This window comes from Nesoenas mayeri, assembly GCF_963082525.1.
Source record: "Nesoenas mayeri genome assembly, chromosome: 1".
NCBI classification, from domain to species: Eukaryota; Metazoa; Chordata; class Aves; order Columbiformes; family Columbidae; genus Nesoenas; species Nesoenas mayeri.
Genome location: NC_137541.1, coordinates 89,761,229 through 89,781,325, shown reverse-complemented (window position 1 = coordinate 89,781,325; position 20,097 = coordinate 89,761,229). Strand labels below are relative to the sequence as shown.

The 20,097-nt window shown below is 38.5% G+C and overlaps 1 protein-coding gene across 5 annotated transcripts in view; it reads right to left on the bottom strand.

Annotated features, from left to right (window-relative positions):
• Positions 1–498: 498 nt before the first annotated feature.
• POU2F1 (POU class 2 homeobox 1) overlaps positions 499–20,097 on the bottom strand; it is a gene marked incomplete at its 5' end in the record, with an annotated part of 111,605 nt that continues 92,006 nt past the window's right edge. For 3 of the 5 annotated variants that reach the window (XM_080362965.1, XM_080362968.1, XM_080362967.1), the window contains 9 exons: positions 499–1,455; positions 2,631–2,719; positions 3,549–3,888; positions 4,315–4,420; positions 7,032–7,211; positions 8,085–8,230; positions 10,210–10,351; positions 14,075–14,248; positions 16,539–16,633. In XM_080362965.1, the coding sequence (XP_080219091.1) occupies positions 1,145–1,455; positions 2,631–2,719; positions 3,549–3,888; positions 4,315–4,420; positions 7,032–7,211; positions 8,085–8,230; positions 10,210–10,351; positions 14,075–14,248; positions 16,539–16,633 (1,583 nt within the window). In that variant the 3' untranslated portion in view covers positions 499–1,144. Of the gene's footprint in view, positions 1,456–1,864; positions 1,954–2,630; positions 2,720–3,548; positions 3,889–4,314; positions 4,421–7,031; positions 7,212–8,084; positions 8,231–10,209; positions 10,352–14,074; positions 14,249–16,538; positions 16,634–20,097 lie in introns of all 5 variants that reach the window. The other 2 variants (XM_080362966.1, XM_080362969.1) reach the window with 2 other exon arrangements.

Here is a 20,097-nt window from a genome sequence, read left to right as displayed (position 1 = left end):
GTCTGTAAATGCTGCTTTACATACTGCCAATTAGCTTGCATAACTTTGACATTTTAAAAATATTTGTGTATGGTCTTAGCAAAATCCATTTAACAGAACAGAAGAACCATCGGTATGTCACACAATCGGGACTCAGGAGGTCAAATCCCACTCTCTGAAGTAAAAAGGAACCACGCACATGAAGCTAAGAGCAGAATTTGGCCATTTTGTCTAAACGACTGAGAGAAGGATAACTGCAGTTCGGAACGAATTCCTACCTCTGCTTAAAGAGCATAGACCAGCCTGAAAGTTTGCACACGATCTCTACTGCTACACTGAGCTTCCTGCACAAATGATGAACATAAATTCTTCTGACCCCTGCAAGTAACCATTAGACAAATTCAAGGGTGAGGAAACTGTTCAGAACGTTCCCAGAAGATTAGGACAGAAAGTCTATTTGTGCTCCATTCTTCCTCTCCACCCTCCCGCCCTCCCCCCGTGGTGTGGAAGCTCGCTGAAAATACTCCAGGAGCAAAAGACAAACGCGTCCAAACTATATATATAAAAATAATAATAATAATAATCATAATAATAATAATAGAGATACACCAGTAATACAGGCCTGCCTAAATTGTACCAGTTAAGAAAGGAACCCCCAACATGATTGATACGATTATAAACACCTTGTATGACATAATGGCCTGTACAACAGACCTATAAAATGATAATTAAAAAAGAAAGATATTTCGATATTTTGACCAAAAAGAAAGAAGAAATCCCCTTCCTATGTTTGAACTGATAACCCACCTTAACTTGTCATTGTGACTGCTGGAAATGATAAGTAGTCCTTTCACTTTTTTTTGAGTTTTTTTGTTTGTTTTGGTTTTTTTTTTTTTTTTTTTTTTTTTTACATTTTTGGTTAGAAAGTTCTCCGATCCATGAAGCGATCCTGAAAAGACAGTGTTTATTATAAAATTAGGCAAATGTCTGTCCCAGCTTTAAATCCTTCCTGTTTCGCTTTTGTTTTTTTCTATTTTTCCTTCTCTCCCTTGTCCCCAGCAACACGGTGAGAGGATGCCCATCACATTTTCAGTTTATAAACCCCGCTGGCAGCCAATCCCACCGCACAGTGAAACAGGCTGCTGGCAGCACAGCTCGGCCCGGCTCACTGTGCCTTGGAGGCAGTAGTGGTGGTGGACGTGGCCCCGCTCGCAGAGGCCACCGTGAGGAGAGAGTTCTGGATGGACTCGGCTGAGGTGGAGGTGGCGTGAAGGCTGGCGACTGGTCCAGAGGCCCCTGCGGAGGCTGCAGCTGCAGAGACCAAGCTAACCGGGTTGCTGGTGAGCAGAGAAAGGTTCTGAGGGTTCAGGAACAGAGGGGCAGTTACGATGTTAGGAGTACCTCCAGCATTGGCAAACACCAAGTTTCCAGTTGCATCCAGTGATGTTATTGGAAGAGAGCCACCAGATGCAAGAGCTAAAAAAAGGGAAAATTGAGCAGGGAGGAGAGAACATTAGCAATAATCAATAATGCAAAATGTGCCTAAAAGTAACCCGTCTCTGCGCTTCTCTTTCTCTGATATGCGTGCTCCCTACACCACTAACGACAGTCATCTCTTAAGTTGTTTTAAAAAAACCACATCTCTTTATGAAGAGTGGACAAGACCTTGCAGATACTAAAATGCCTCTGCTGTCTGCTCCTAAACTAATTCCACCATGTCTTTTCAGATCTTTAACTGGTCTATGCCTCCTGCCACAGAAAATCTGTACTGGAGAGGGTTGAGACAAGTGTTCACATGAAATGACAGCTATCACAAGAGAAGAAGCTCATTTAACCTTGAATATAACACTTTAAATGATGACATATTACCACTGCTACAACTTACTGTCACCGGTCTAGAGGGTTCAGTCTGCCTTAGATTTTGATCTCCTAAATTTATTTGTGACACTTGATGAAATGGTTCTTTCCTGTCCCCTGGAAACAAGATTTGTTAAGCTAGTTTAGCGTGTACTTGAATACATAGGTTAGCTAGCTCTTTAGGCACTTGCATTATTTTATTTTTACAGATGACAAACTATGAACAGAGAACAACTCTTGCTAAAGTCAGTGGAAACTTGCGGTTGCATGGCACTTCCAAAATAAATCTTTACTCCTCTGAATAAGGATTTATGGATTTGAAGTTCTACATAAGGACTTTAGGAGGTAGACTGTTGTGTAGTTTTTTAAAAATACACACGAATACAAGAATTCACGATCAAGTCTTGTTTTGGAACTATCCTCCTACAGACCTCGAAATAGCACAACTCTGCTCAAGCTTATGCTAGAAGAGCTATGAAAATCAAATCTCTAATCTGCTGGAAATATATACCAAGAGGGCAGGATAACAAAATAAATTCCAGATCACATTTGAGATCTTAGATGCCTCCTGTAAATCTCTATCAGATCACAGTTTTAATCTCCTTTCTGCAGCTGTACCTGCTTTAAACTCTGTGATACATTAAACGTATTTTTGCATTAAATTTTGTAAAACCTTTACTCTCATAACACTTATGGCCAGTGTTGAAGAGTCAGTGTGCTTTTTTGGTACACAAAATCAAAGCATGTAAGCTCAAGTTGTATGACAGAAACACATTAAAAGGAACACTACTGACCTTGAATAGTTGCCAGTGTACTGTTGCTCATCAGGGCTGGGCTGAGAGCACCACCTAATGTCCCTGGATTGAGACTGAGTAAGGCACCTCTGCAGGAAGCAAGATTGTGGAAGAAGGAAAAAAGGGAAGGAGCATTACTTTTAAGAAAAGGTTGCCACTGTTCAGAAGTATACCATTATATTAAAAAAAGAAAAAAAAAAGGGGGGGGGGGGAAGACCACTGATTAAGGGTTAATTTCAGTTTATTTCCATTTTTCCTTCATGATGCTCTGAGTAGACATTACCATTCAGCTGTGTGGTTAGTAACATTCCTGAAGTACAGGCACTGTAACTACATAACTTGTATTGACTGTTGCTGTAAAATATTCTTGTAATGTATTTTGGGGAAATCATCGTTCATTAGAGATACCATTATATCCCCAATTCAGATAAGAAAGATATAAATGAAGAGGAACTGAAGCAACAAAGAATCATCTCTCAGAGCAACATTTTCAAAACTAAAATTTCAACAATACATCATCATCCATCTTTTACAGTTTCTTGCTCATGATGGAGAAATGAATACAGAGATGTGAAGTGTGTCTAGGCTAGCTCTCAATTTTACAATTACTAGAACAGATTCTATGATTCATGGGTAAGTTGCAGATCTTAAGTCAAGCTCGGCAGTGGGATGGATGACATGAAATCACAACATTGTTTCAACTGTTTTTTCATCTGTTAAATGAAAAAATTTCTGTACATTGATGGAAATGGCCAATCACCATCTATAAGTAAACCTTCAAGATCTAACATGACACAAGAACCACAAAGTGAGCTATCAGAAAACAGTTATACATAAAAGCCCACACAATTTATCCCAAGAATTCTCCTTCCCTCTTCTGTCACCTCACCTAAAAGGGTGTGTAAAATCCATCCTTACCCAGCTGCAAACTGCGAGGATGCCATCAAGCCTGGGTTTAGTCCTGCTGCAGCAGCCATGGCAGCAAGACTTGCATTTGCAGGCAGTTGTGCAGCTCCTTGTAATGCGGCTGCTGCTGCCGTTTGCAACCCTGATGCCGTTACCATCACCTGGCTGGTCCCAATTGGGGAGGACAAGGGAGCAGAGGTTGTCTGTGTTGTGCTGGTCTCACTGGCACTGGATGCCTCTGAAGCTGAGGCAGAAGGGGAAGGACTCAGGGAGGGTGATGTCACTGCTGAAGAAGCTGGAGGTGCTGTTGAAATCACTGTTGCCGTGTTGTTAGAGGTGGTTTCTGTTGTGCCTAGAAGATTGATTCAGGTTAGATCAGTACAAAACACAGATATGAATGAACAGAAACCATGACCCACCTGAACTGAACTGCATATCCAACTGAAAGAAAGACAAATACACATTTCTGTAGGACCAAGAAGCACTAAGTGTCCAAATAAGAAGTACAGACTACAGTGAAATGATAATTCCCAACAAGAGGCTGAGGAGCTCTAGAAGCTAGCAATGGAATATAGGATATTTCATTTCAGCATCACTTGTGATTTTATCCCCAGAAAAGTCAACTGAATGGTCAAAAAGCCTGAAGTTTCATATCAGAGTAACGAGGAACAATGACAAGAACTCCCCAGGATATCAGTGTGACCAATATTGAATGACTGAGTTTAAAAGGGGAAAAACGGTAGAAGTTAATGTGGGGGCAAGGGAAATCTGCCCTTACCTGTGACTGGCAGACTAGTTACAGCAGGACTGGTCAGAGGGAGCACAGGATTGACAGTCAGGGTTGTAGCTGCACTGCTAGTCACAAGGCTTGGTGTGGTTGCCACCTGGAGGTCAAAAGAGAATGCAGCTGTTCAACTGTTAGGACACAAGGAGTTCTTAATAGCTACTAGACTTGGATTTCTTTCTTCCCATCCTCAGCTGAGGAAGTTACCAGGAAAAACACTGCATGTAAACTAACTGTGGTGCAATTCCACTACTTTAGCATTCAGTACACCAACAAAAGTACCTTCTCTAGTTACCCGCAATATCTTTATTCTTAATCATTCAGTATTTGAAGGGAGATATATCCATTACATCTATGCTGTCTCAGGACTACAAGTTAGCCCTCCCTCTCTGTCTCCCCCCAAAGACAGCATCTTGTTTTAACAGTCACTCTTACAGAAGGAGTTACAAAATATATTATTTCTGCATAGGTGTTTTTCTTGTTTAAAAATCTCTTCAGCTCCAAATCTTTTTCTCTGATAAAATTAGCCCCAGCATTACTAGAGGTATTTAGGGTAACGTGTTTACATGGATAAACAGAATAGAATTTCACTTCTACTCATCCAACCTACAAGCTCTACTTTGATAAATTTCCTTGTGCCAGAGGAAGAATCTCTGTATTTTAAAACATTCAAATGACATTAGCTAGTTTTACTTGTCAACAGTTTATTACAAGAAAGCTACAATAAACTGAAGACATTACAGATAAAAAACACCAAAGATTTAAGGCTGGAGGAGCTAGTTTATGAAGAAAAATGAAATATAAGGAGAGAAAGGACTTTCTATGGACAAAAAATGGTGTCCAACGGTAACATTTGGAGGCTGTTATACATCAATGAGAGAAAGGAATTCTTTAGAATTGCCCAAGAGAACACAGCCAAGGATATAGGCTAAAACCTTCTTCCTTTTCCCTCTCTTACCTTAAGTTTATTATCAGAGAAATCTCTCTCATGCTGCATATCCTATTACAGGAAGTCAAAAGCTTCATGTATTTTAAAAAAGACCAGGGCAACTGGGACAGATCTAAAAGCTTTCTGCCCATCTCAAATAGTGTATGAAATACAGAAGAGCTAGATAGCACACTTCCCACTAATGCAGCACAGACATTGTATCTGTCACCTGCCCACCGAATGAGTAAGGCCAAGGTCACAATCTATATTTTGGGGCAGTGAATGGCCTAGAATTAATATGGCTAACGCTGTGGTTACAAGGACTGACTTCAGCCCATGCAAAAGTAGGCTGCCATTGAAAGGAGCATCCCCCTCCCATCCTGCTTCAGAGCCCTAGCACTTGTACAGCCAGGCTACAAGTGAGATTGGTCATGTAGCCCTACTGAAAATTCATAATTGTTCTTCACATGGTTAATTTCAGCCAAACTAGTAAACGAAGCCAAATCATCCTATAGACACAATCTTCAGAGCTGACACAAGGAATCCAAAAAGCACAAAGCCAGTGAAGGCTGGGGGTAGCAGGACTGTAACATCTATTTGAGTGGTAGCACAGTCTTGAAAGAAGCTTACAATGATTGGAAATGCTTAGTGAAACATCACTGAAAAAATGGAGACTGTGGTTAGAACCTCAATTTTTAAAATACAACGGTAGTTTTTAATAAAAGGGAAACTTATGTAGGAAAGCTTTCTTCAGCTGCAGTCTGAGTAAACTTGCACAGTTACTAGAACACACTATCATAAATCTCGCTATGTTCTGCTTTGGCAGCAAGGTGTGCAACTTTGCTTCCCAGTTTGGGGGAGAGGAGGGAAGACTAAAAACATTTAACACATCCCTTCCCTTGAAACAAAAGGTTGCATGCACACATCCTGAGACAAGGATGACGGGAAAGAATGACATGTCATCAAAATTAATGATTTAATGAAGTACTGGAAGATATTAGCTACTACAGTGATGAGAGTGGAATCAGTACTACAAAATGACAGCTACAGGCTACATAAATTCCACCACATTCCTATTAGCATAGCTACTATGAAATCTAATAGCTACTGTTTCTATTTATGTAAACAGACCTCCATGGACATTGGTAGCAAAGGAGCTGAAGGAACCTTGATGCATGTGTTTTGTTACTCTTACTTTCATGAAGTTTTTGTTTACCTGAGGCAAATACAAGTGTGGGAAATTATTACATGAGTATTAGCTAAATTGTTCCGCTGTTCCATGTCTTTTCTAAATATAAATCATTCCTGAGTAAAAGTGACAATAACAGTATAACTGGATTTGTGTGACTTAAGTCTCCAAATGATACTGCTGCTCATTTACTTACTAGAACAATGTAAGAGGGAAGGGGTAGAGATGTTAAGCATTTTTGTATTTTACAAAGGAAGTTTTGGCAAGATAAAGTCCAGATACAAACTGGAGTTACTATCTGGAATATTTTCAAAGCAATAACCCCAACTGCAAATTTGCTAGTTAGAATATTTACTCATGAACTGACTAAATAAAACACCCAAACTGAAGGCTCAACTACTGCCTGGCTTGTAAGTATTATCTCACTTATATAGTATGCAAGTAGGATATTGATATTTAAAATGCCAGTAGAATATAACTTCGTGAGAACAAGTCTGCTGGGCAAAGGTGGTGCAGCATATACAACTTCTACAGTGAGCACAGTAGAACTGTCTCTTCCAACGATCTTTGTCAACACAGTTTCTTGATTCTTACCAGTGAGGTTGGGCAAGGGAAAATTGCTTTGATGGGCGAGCTGCTGGTTCCACCACTGCTGGGTGGGTTGATCCTTTTCTCCTTCTGGCGCCGGTTACAGAACCAAACGCGGATCACCTCCTTCTCCATGTTCAGCTGGTCAGCTATCATGGTGATCTCATCCGAGGTAGGCTTTTGGTTCTGAGAAAAGGAAACAGTACTTGAAAAAGCTGTGAAATTACCTTCTGAAGTTTTACATTATAGCTGCTTCTTCACTAGGCAGAAATCTGAATGGGACATTTATATCCAGAATCTGGTCAGTGGTACAATAGAGACAGACTATAACAGGTACGTCTGCCCTCCGTTTTCCTGGTTTTGGGAACATTTTTACAAATAATAAGCTGTGTTCCTCAGAGATAGGTGACAAAGACTAAGCTCACATGCTTCAAGACAAGGGATCTGACTGTGAGTTAATGCTTCAAGAAATTTTAGACCTCCATAGGAAATTTTTCTTTCACCATCTCTCAAAAAGGTATAGGAGAGATTAACTATAGCAGTAGTGAAATGAACTCCAAGTTGTCTAGAGCCATAGTGAAAGACAGATTGAATAGGCTACTTATAGCAGCTATCTGCTCATACAGCTGCTCAAAGTGCCTAACAAGAGTAACATAACGCCAGCTACGAACTTCACATCATGTATGTTTAGACTATCACCTCATTTATCCATTCTCAGAAAGTGTAATCTCTTTCTTCTTTTTGATGTACAGCATATCAAGCTCAGATGTATGGCTCAGTGTCATTGAATGTAAAATCACAAACTCAGCAAACTGCAAAAACCAATGAGGTTTTTTGAGGGGTTTTGTGGTTTTTTGTTTGTTTGGTTTTGGTTTTGTGTTTTATTTTTTCCTTTAAGTGGTGTTGATGCGCACTTACTCGCACAGCCTTTGCATTCACCTTGTTTAGTACAAGCACTTTCCCAAATAGGACAGTAATGGGTTCACTCCAACAGATACAATTGTTACGCAAAGTTTCTTCATTTCTTTATAGGCTGAGCAGAGCAATAGGATCACTGACCTCCAGGAAACTCTTCTCTAAGGCCACACGTATGTTGGTCTCTATGCTGGTGCGTTTCTTCCTCCTACGGTTCAAGCCTTCAATCCCCAGCCCTGGAGAATTCAGGGCACTTGGGCTGGAGAGAGTTGAATCAGATGAGAGGTTTTCTGAAAAAATAAAGTAATGCAAATCAGGAGATTTTATTTGAATGCAGTGCAGTCTAATGAGAGTATTTTTCACCTGTGCATGGTATATGAAAACTCACTCTGTATCTATTCCAGATATGTAGAGATGGCTGAAGATCACATGTATTAATCATTGTACTTTTAAGTTAAAATGTACAGTTGAAACTTAAAAGCTACAAATAAGCCCAGGGGGCGCTCTGTGCTCCTGTATGCTACCACAGTATCCCTTTCAAAGTACCTACAAAGTTGCTGTCTCCCTGATCTCACTCCACCCCACACTCATTCATTGCAAGTCACAGTTACAAAGAAAAAATCTGAGCAGCCCAAAATTTCTTACCCACTCTGCAATACACTAGAGGAAAGGAAGTTTACAGCCTGCTTCAGAGCATTCAACCTCTTCTCTCTGGACATCATAGCAGATACTCAGTGCTATGCAGTTCTACAGAGCTAGCAGCTACCCCTTACGGCTGAAGATACCTCACTGAACTGGGATTTGTGGGTGATAAGCATGTGTCAAAGTTCACAATGCCTAAGACCATTCTTAGGCTCAAATGGGAAAGTACCTTCAGCTAATAATTTTCTAGGTTTTTATTTGTTTAGGGTTTTTTTCAGTAATGGTTCAGTCATGTTCTTAAATTCCTCTCCATCCCGAAAACCCCACAGAACAAGTCGAGTTCTGTAACAATAAATTCTTCAATACTCCAATGTGATGTAATGGAAGGGATCATCAGTATGCTTCTCCTGCCTGTTTCACCTAAAAGTATCTGAATGGCCTTTAAAATCATCTGAATCTTTCCTCCAAAGATTTTCATGAAACTGAATCAGAGCCAAAGACAATGGTTTCCCACAGGCTGTGAAGGACCCTGGCACTGTTTACAGCCCTTAACTTTACAGATCCAAGTATTTCTTCAGGCTAGCAAGAAAAGCAAACTACGCCATTCCTTGCAGCACTGGACTCATCCAGTGTTGCTGAAAGATTTGGGGACCACTGGTCTGTGGACTAGAACACTCACTGTGAAGATCTTTATGTTTTCTATCACAGATAGAGATTACCTAAAGATAACCCCTGTCAGCACAACAGAATGACACTTCCTTGTTTCAACACAGGACAAATTTTCAACACTGCATCCCATTACTTTCAAAATTTCAGAGAATACTGTAGGTGTCAGCGAAAAGCTCTCTTCATTTTGCTAAAAATAGGAACACCCTGTCCCTGCCATCTGTTTAACAGATCCATCAGGTTTTATACTGTGTAGAGTTGTATACTTGGAAGAAAAAACTGTCTGACAGCACTCTTGAGCACTTTCTATCCTAACACCTAGCACCACTATCCAAACTCCTTTTGCTGTTGGGGAAAAAAACAAACACTCAAATCAACCAAAAAAACAACACTACCAATGTTGGCATTATGAATAACTTATCTCCTGGAAAAAATTCTGGAAGGAAAAACCAAAATCTAAACCAGAACAAACTCTTCCTATGGGGAGAAAGAGAGTGTTGAAAAGGACTATTGGAGACAGATGAAAAGAATGCACACAGAGGTGTGGGAGGAGATGAATGCAATAAGCTCTGCCTACTAAAACAAACAACCATGCAAGCCTGTCTCTACTATACATCTGAAAAAGAAAGCTAGAAGAGGATTAGAAGTTATATGCATTAACATACGTGAAGGAGGAAAAACATGACACATCTTGTACCTCACCCCATGCAATTATCCAGCTAGTTGCAGAACACAAGTCTAAAGGTTTGTATTAGAACAATTTCGGATGTGTATGGGCACGCGAAAAGGGAAGTATGGACACTTATTTTATTATTATGGACACCCTTTATTATTCCATGGACAGTAACAAAGATTGGTGGCTTCATAAAACCATAAGGGCACAAACGAAGCAGTTTTTCAGAGTTCTGCAGAATCCTACTGATTTTGGTAGGCTGGTGAAGAAATACACAGACTCGTTCACCTGCATCATTGAGCCACTTTTCCAGAAGTGGCTTTAACTTGCACATGTTCTTAAAGCTGAGGTTCAAGGCTTCAAAGCGAGAGATGGTAGTTTGGCTGAAGTCATTTCCATAGAGTTTGCCCATAGCGAGCCCAACATCACCCTGGACAAAGAAAGAGAAAAAAGGGATTCACTAACACAGGCACTTCCAACGCAAGGAATCCTGTCACATTCTTGTGTTCTCCTAGTGACTTCACTGCTGTGTGGGATTTCAGTTAAACTTGCTTGATGCTATCAAAATTCATGCTAAAGCAAATAATCATAAAGAAATGTCAAATCTCAGTTAGTTTAACCATGTCACTCTTTACAGAAAATCCCTGATGCTTTGTCGTCTTAGCATTATAATTGAGCAGAACATTCCACTTAACATTAACTTGCAATTTTTTTCTTAGTTCTTTAAAATAAGTAAAGGCCAACCTCTCTTTAGGAGCAGATTTGAGTATCTGCATATTTCACACCGAAGAAGAAAAGTTCAAATAAACAGAAATGCAGTGAATTCTTGTTCTCCAGTTAGCAGAAAAACACTTCTGAAAATAAGTCTACAAACATGTATCACATTTAAACAGATGCAAAAACATTCGAACTTTTAGTATCTTCTCAGGTTCAAACCAAACTTCTCCCCACAGATACACATTTCAAATGGGGAAAGAAGTTGAACTATTTCAAATAATGATTAACTGTAGTCTTTCACTACCATTACTTATCTGCCAAAAAGCTATCCAGGAGATTTACAGAGAGATGATCATCTCTTCACATCTGTCACTGCTTTTCAAAACTCAGTTTTAGCTAGCTACCAGACATTCTGCTTATCCTAATATTTATATATATATATATATATATCTACACACATACATCTCTATCTAGTTTACACTTGGAAAGCCTGTCTTAAAAAATAAAAAAATCAATCCATTCTTGATTGTGGCCATTAAAAACACCATAATGTTTTCTTGTTTTGTTTTAAAGCTGGAAGGTGCTGCTCTTTGAAAAACTGTAACTATTTTTAAGTCTGTCATTTGGGCTAAAGTAGTTTAATTTAGGTTTTTGGTTTTGTTTTTGTTTTTAACACAAAAGAAATATGAAAAGTCTAGAAGAACAGACTGCAAAGTTTGAGCATAGTTAGTGGAGTTTAATTGTAAGCAAGTTAGTTAGATGGTGCATAACATTTGCTATCTTTCCTTTTAGGTCAGATCCACAACCACAGCTTGATCAGCTTGATAAAAGGATACTAACAGCATGCAGAGTGGCCATATCCAAGCAAGGAAGAAAACAAGCTTTAGCAGGCTTAGCAAATTGTGCAGGCTGTGTAAAGAAAACAATTTCCTTTCTAGAACAGGACCAGAACAATTGGTTTGTACACCCCTCAATCAGAGGAAACATGTGGGAACTTAAATTTATACCTCTACCCATATGCCAGGATTCTGTGCATTTTAAAACTCATAAATCATTCCAAGAGAAGTAACACGGATGCTCTACTGGGTTTATGAAGAAGAAAACCTGGCTATGTAAACCATTTTAGAGGTAAGTTGATTTATGTCTTGGCAGGAAAGAGTTATGAAATTTGCTCCAGTCCTCCAACTAAATTTAATTCTGGTATTTATGTTGTTCTTACTAACATTTGCCATCTGATTCAAAATGAATAGTAAACCATTTCTTTGTCAATAGTTTTCAAGCCAAAAGGTGGCAGCATTTCAGCCGTAGGCAAAGGAATTTACATATTGGGGTGAGAATTTTATAAATTGGGACGGGCCACTGAAAGTATAGCTGGAACAGAGGATAAGGGCACTGTAACCCATCTGATCTACTCTGCATGTTGAATGAAGCTCCAGTACTGAATTGAAACTGTAAGGTACATCATTGTTGAGTGTACTGGTCTGTTAAGAAGCTTTACCTTTCATAGAGTAAAAATAACATTGTCTAAAATACTGGCTCACATAGCTTGAATCTGTACTGACCAATTAGTCACATATCTGCCATAATGCTAAGATGTGGTATACTCATTGTGTCAAACATGTCAAAGATGAAAATAATTACACAAAAGGATGTAAATCCCTCACCCACTTTTCATGGTGGAGAAGAGGCAGAACTGCTGAAATTCAAAACGTGTTATATTGCTCACAAGACAGAATGTAGTAAGAGATTAGTTTGCAATGCAAACTAAATATTTCAATTACATTTGAAAAGCAAGGGTAGTGTGAGTCTGAAAAAGCTTACAACACTACTGGAAATAAATTTCTTTTATCCTCTGAGAGGCAGTCTGTTTATCCAACTACAGGAAACCAAAGTAATAGGGGTCTCTAATTAGCGTCCAATTATGCAATTAGGTAGAAGTTATTAGAACTGCCTAATTATACACATACAAACTCAGAGTAGGATAGGAATGAACAACTGCGATTTTATCACTTTCTCAAGATTCCCTTTTTTTAAGCTCAAAAGCAAATGAATGAAATGTAAGCCTGAGCAGCTGTATTCATTTTTCCTCACCATCAAAATTCACAACAGGGTCAATACAGAAGGGTTAACCCATAACTTAAAAAGGCTACTTGAGCCTTTATAATCATCCCACAGTAGGGCAGATTAAACATTAATATCAAAGATCTACATGAACCTCCTCGGAAAGGCTATAGGGAAGCTATTGTATTTTGCTCTATTCTGTTCTGTTCTATTCGAGCTTTTGTGTGTGTCTATCACTTGTATTTCTGTGCCTCCCTCTAGTGGAAAGAAGGGAGGGAAGGAGGCACACAGGCCAGCAAAATGCACTTCATTTTACCAAGAACTCTCTTTTCTTGGGTTGTAACTAAGATGCTGCCAGAAACATTCACTATGAATCCTGATTTTTTCAAACATTTAGGACTTTTGTGCCAGAAAAATAAATCTGAATTCAGCGCATACTTTCAGCTAGAGTAGATTTACATATTCAGGGGGGACAACAATGACACCAAATTACATATGCTGGATTGACTGCTCTGAGCTCAGACTTTTAAATACCTACTTTGATTTTTGTCTGCTATTTATTCTAGCAAAAACACGTCTAAGCTTACCACAGATTCCTGCCAAACCTAACTGTTTACCTGGACAGACATTTTAAATTTCTGGGGAAAAAAAAAAAAAATTGATGTTAATAAGAAAGGATTCTTGGATCCAAGCAGCATTTCCCTTCAACAGAATAATGGAACATATAAATTCACTTTGTACTTTTAATTCAGCCATTTTCCCTATGTTCAGGACTATTTTTCTCTAGCTCTATGGGTATTTCTGAGCTTTTAAGCAAACCAAAATAAACCACAACTCCAGTTCACCTCTGTAAGGAAAGAACTTCAAAGCAACAGTCCTTTCAGGTTTTGTTTAGGAACCTTAGTAAAAGCATTAAATACAGAAATCATTGATGTTTAATAGGAAAATACGCTTGAGAGATAAAAACCCTTTGACATCCAACGCAACTCCACGGTTGTGACATACTTTTTAAACACACAGAGCAGTTAATTGTGCTGTATGATTTTTAGAACTTTGTACTTCTGAAGGCAGCTTTAAAGTGCTTTGTCCCATTCATTTTCTACCCTACAGAATGAATAGTGCACATGCAATGACATCTGGAGCTGGTAAATGCACATACCTGCTGGGAAAATGGCTATGCTTTAAAACTAACAGAGAAGTAAGATGGATGTATGGCTTTTTCTGTTATTTCTTAGAAATCCCCTACATAAAGGCCAGAGCATAACCCTATTTAAGAAGGTTGTCCTCGGAGAAGGTGGAATCGCAGTCTCTCTCCAGACTTGAAAGATGAGACCTCAGATTCCACACTGGCAGGCACTGAGGTACACAGTCTCACCTGAGTGAATCCAAGTTTGATCCGTCTTTGTTTGAAAGTCTTGGCAAACTGCTCAAGCTCCTCAAGGTCACTGGGCTCCTCCAAGCTGGGAGTGTCTATTCGCTTTGGTGTTGACTGGCTCTGTGAAAGTGGCTGAATGGGGGTCGCTGCTATTGTGCGTGTTGGGGTTGCTGGCTATTAAGATAGAGAGCAAGGAAAAGATGAAAATCAGACTTAAAAGAATAATCAGCAAAAATTAAATTCAGAAAAGGCACGTGAGGTTTCTGTGAGAAAGATCAATGAATTTGACATTTCCAGCAACCTGAAAGTTCCTTCAATTTATTTACATTCCTCTCAAGAATAAGCAATCACAATCCAGAAAGCTGTATTAGTATGACAGCCTTTTAAAGCTCTGTCAGAACCAATCAAAGAAAAGTATGAGATGTTCAATGCAACAGATAACCAACAACTTTTGTTTGCTACAGAGGCTGCTCAAAGGAAGGCTGAACACTCTTACTTGATATAGTTCTATCATTTACAGACAGCTTGGCATTCATCACCTTTTAATCATTTTAAAATTGAATTTACTGCTTGTGTGAGGTGGCAGATTGTCATGAGCCCAAAAGATTCAAGTCTCCTATTTAATCTTGGAACAGTGAGCACGTACAGGAGCAGAAAACATAGCAAACTGCCTCTAATGCCATCTCTTTCGACTGACTCAACTCTTCCAGTAAGAAAAAAATAGATCACCCTCTGTTGATACTTGCAACAGTGAGAATGAATGTACTGGTGATTTGAGAAATTAAGCAAAGGCAATATACAGAAAATAATCCCTTTTAGGTGACAGTTTTCTTCTATATAAAAGGCTAATTTTCCAATCCAGACAAGGTTCACTATTCCTGAACACTGGCATACCAGAGCATTTTGCTACACAGCAATAATAAGAACCTGAAAAAACTTAAGCAACATGGAAAAGTCACAGGTGAACAAAATCTATTAAGATCTGGTATTGCACTCTTCAGGCCTTATGCACCACAGGAACATCGGAAACATGTTTTAAGTGTGCAACTCCACCTTCTTACATGCCATAGATGAACGCAGATGCAGAGACAAATTGTCTACTCTAGTTAAATTCTATTCAGTTCAGCTGAGGCTCTTAAGTAAAGGCAACTTCATGATCATATGTCCTATGGCCAATTCTCAAATGACAGACTCCTTCAGGGCAAATAAGAACAGCCTCAAGTCTGTGCAATATTACAGTACTACGCAAAGTCTATGCAAAGGTCCAGAAACAGTTGCTCAAAAGGAAAGGGCCTACATATAGCTGAGTCTTTACATAGCTCCTTATGTTGTTTTCCTCCTGGGTTAGTGAAGTATTTCATAGTGCACAGCAGATGGTAGAGGGAGGTCAAATCTATAATTCCATTACTTGAGAAATAATGTGATCATATATGATCTTTCTAGGATTGCAGATATATGCGTCACACTATAAAGGTTTTTAGTATTTTTTAATTTACATTAAACATAGTGAGTAATCGTTGGAATACATCTTTACTGACTTCACCCCCTTTATGTAATTTATTTTCTCTTTGTAGTTTTGATACTTTTCAAAATCCAGTATAATCTTTAGTAGGGAGTCATGCTGCTGAGATATGAACTACAGAGGTGAGACAAATTCCATTTTCCACATGGTGCGTGAAAAATACTATAGGTGGTATGAGACTCTGATAGACTCAGCATCTTATTACAAACTAAAAAATTCTAATATGTAATCAAGTTGGCAGGAAGATACCATATGATATTATATGGTATCTAAGAAACAGCATGTAGCCATGTAACTAAACTGCACAGTAAAACCCAGAGTGAAGCAAAATTAAATTTGCAGGCACGTGCAACCTTAAAATTGCTTTACTTACAGTCCGAAAACTTAATCATAGAGCTTTAATATTTTAACATATATCTAAAAGAAAATTTTAATGCATTTCTAAGAACCTCTTCACTTTCACAGAAGGTAACTAGTAAGATCAGCCATGACTTAGCAATAATAGCAAAACATTTAGTCTACAATAAAGACAGATTACCACTGCAATCTTTAAAAAAAATATACTTGTCAGTCATCTTTTTGAGCTTTTTAGATAGCCCACAGCTTGCTCCTCTGAATCCACAAACTTGTAAATTGCCCAAGAAAACTTTACAACAAATCAAATGATGCTCTAGTGCCATTAACTCAAGACATGAATCATGGAAATTTCAGTTAAAAAATAAAAATTTAGAATATTAAATGCATGAAAGGAGGCACATTAGAGTGGAAATTACAAAACTGAAGCTACTAATAGTTTAAATCTACACTGAATCTATCTAGAAAGAAAACCTCACTATTATAGCTACAGTATCTATTCTAGTAACTAATGTATATGGTCCATTCACTTGCAATAGTTTAAATTCCCCCGCAAAGCAACTCATGAACTGTAGAAATAAGCCTGACCTGCGAGGCAAGGGTGATGCTTGGCTGAGACTGCAGGAGGTTGGCTTGGCTTTGCTGAGGTAGTTGCGTTAAGAGATTCTGCGCTTGCAGGAGACCTGGAGAGAGAAAAGGGTGCATTTGGTTTGTCATTTTAAAAGACTAAAACATGAAATGAGGTAGAAAAAAGACTCTTGCGAAATAATGAAATTTACAAAAAAAATGAAATGCAAGCCTTCATTTCAGTCCTACATAGGTATCTTCAGACTTTGGACTTTTCAGTCCAATATCCCCTCGCATCTTCCTGAAGTATATGCAGTGACAGAAGGGTGAAAGAGAGAAATCTGTACTTGTCCCCTCTGCAGAAAGTTTATAATGATGTAGGTGTGTGCAGGCATCATTTACTGCTGCTTTCATCTTGCAGATTTTGAATCAACCTCTTCCTGTAACCATAGGCTGACCAAGAATTAGGGAGCATATAAACATAAACAACTGAACACTAATTAGATCAAATCCAACAACTGCATACTAATCAAAACCACAAATTTGGCTCCTTGATTAACCTTCTTCCTCTCCATATCACCCCATGTCAGCTGCCTAACACGAAGGCAACTTGTTCTGGTAAACTTAAGCAGACCACATCAGGAGATGAAACTAGCCCATATAACCTCCTCCTGGCTGAAATAAAGAAGGAATCTTTTGGAAAAGTAATCAAAACTTGAAGTTTAGGTAAGATACTGAAAACCATTTACGTTGCACAAATAGCATAAACATTACATCGAATGTATGAAAACCTCTGCTATTATGAAAAGGCAACAACATTAAAGAACAGTTGGAACTGATGCAGCCAATATACACAATGTGCTGTCATTAAGAAATGAATTCTTTTACAGTCCACTATTTGTATAGTTTATTAAACCTCGGGAAATTGAGACATATGTTTGCATCTATATATTTTAACTAGAAGCTATTTTTTCTTCATTTTTAATACTAAAATTTATATGGTTTTAAGGGTAAGAATCTTGACCAAAATATGCCTACAGTTAGTCAACTCCCTCGATTTTATTGTGAAAAATATTACTGCTATTCTTTAGGCATCATCTGGCTATGATTTCTCAATTTCCCCACAATAATTTAAGAACCTGACTGATTAAACCTACACTTAGTAGGCACCAGGTTCCTAAAACCAGGGGAGAATGATGGCACGACAACAGATGAACACTCTGGCCACTCAGAGGACAGAACACCAAGTACAGCTTAAATTCTGTAATTTGAGTTTGATGTGGTCAGTTCTGGCTCATCAGCTGGTTGATCAATCAGGGCAGACTACTCATGACTTCTTAGCAGAATGTAAGTAGGGGACATAGAAATTTAGGACTTGACAAATACTGAGTGAAAAACTCAATGTTTTACGAGAGGTTAAGGCCATAGGAGACATAATTGTCTTCTGACATCGATATTACTGTTACTTTTTTTTCCCCTCACAAAGTATTGAATACCTATTTTAAATAGAACGTGCTACTATCAAAATGCTCAGGACCTACAGAATAAAGCCAGCTGCTTATGCAACATAATAGCACAGCATAGATGTCTAACTAAGTAAATTTGCTTTGCACCACATAATCAACACGTTCCAGCTGTGTTTTTGAAAAGCCACAGCGAGGGAATGGATCAGCTTAAGGAACTTCCAAGACCACCACCTACTACAGTTAGAATGCAAATATTTGTTCACTTGAAAGATTATTTCAGCTGCCCAAATCTAAATATTCATTAGTGAACAGTCACCTCTAAATGAAGAGGTTTTGACCTTCATTTAGTGACAGTAAACTTTAACCAACGACTTGAAATAGAAAGAGGGAATCCATCACACCCACATTATAGAGCAGCTGATCAACAATGAAACGAAAAATAGGCAGCTGACAGTGACCACCTTTAACCTCCAGTCTACTTGTAACATCAGTGGTCACAAATTACACTGACTTATTTATGACTCTAATTAGAGTAATTAGGACTGTCCTGTTGTTGTTTTGTTGTTATTTTCTGTTGTTGGTTTTTTTTGTTGTTGTTGTTTGTTGTTTTTTTTTTTTGGTCTTCAAAGAAATCCCTGAGGATCTCTTTCTGGTAATTAAATATGGCAGACAAATCACCTACATGATGGTCCAAAAGGATGACTGCATGGAGGTAGATAAGGATTTATGAAAAAGTATGATGCTTTTGAGTTATTTACTTTTTTTTTTTTTAATAAAGTAAATGCATCTGCCATCATCCAGGACTTTTCCTGTAATGTCTACAAGTAACACGAATAATGGTCCAAGCCAAAAAACTCTTCCCGCCAGCCAACAGTCCCCAAGGACTGATGCTGGGTTCAGTTGTTACTGTCTAAAATTAAACAGAAGATAAAACAAACATTCAAGTGCAGATTTTTTCAGCATAATTTTTAAAAAGTTGGCCCAGAAGCATAATACATAATTCATCCCTAACTGATCTCCCCAAAGAGTGAATTTTTTCATGTAACTTGACTGCTTTTTCTCTGCCAAAGCTGTTCATCTTCTTACGAGCATACCCTGCAAGTTAGCTCGCAAGACAAAGCAATATCATAATTTGAGTAACTGGGAACAACTGAAATGGAAGAAAGAAGAGTGTCATACCACTTATTACACACTGTGCCATTTGATCAACTTTGTTGATCCCTGTTGATGCAAAGAAACTTCTTCTGAGTACTTTGCTGCACCTCATTTTGTCAAATTCCAATATTTCAAAATGGGGACTTGTACTTGGAATATATTGGGATCCAATAGAGAAGAGAAAGTACTACCTTATACTTTTCTACAAATCTGTTCTACTGAGATGTCAAACTGCTGCACCTTTTGCAGTATGCAGGTACCCTTTAAGATCAGTTCAAGAATATGATACAAATGTGCTGAGGTTGGTGAGCTACAGTTTTGAAGAGTACCAATTCACTGATCCATGCAAAGATACTCCCACACTACTTCAATCAAAGTCAACATTTTTACCCACTGATGCTGTTTGGATGGTGAGAAGCAAAGACTTGATTTCAAAGAGGACAGTAAATAAATATTAAGCATTTAATTCATGTCTTGGTAATGAGTATTGGCAGCACAGAGGGAGAAGTCACTATTTAAATCACTTCTTTCAAGTTCTTCAAGCTTTCCCACCTTATTTGGGGATGAGTTTGAGTCAGCTACATTTTATCCAACTGCTGTGTCAGCAAATACACTGTTACTGAGAGTCTCTTAAAAATGAAGAGCTGGGTCTCCTCATTTGCATATTGAGGGGACCAAAGCACTTTCACCTGGTTCACATCACATATTATTAACAAAATGAGGAGGGCAGTGCAGATGCACAATCTCAGATGAGATGAACACTTGTCCAGTACAAATTTGATGCACCTCAGAAGAAACACAGGCAACTTTAGACATCTTCCTCCATCTTCACACTGGGTGAGGGAGAGGCACTCTGATTTATGGTACCAAGGTCCAGCAGGGTCAGTACCCAATGCTTAACATTCGTTATCTTTTTTTTTTTTTTTTAATGATACCAGAAGAAAACAAGGTTTCGTCTG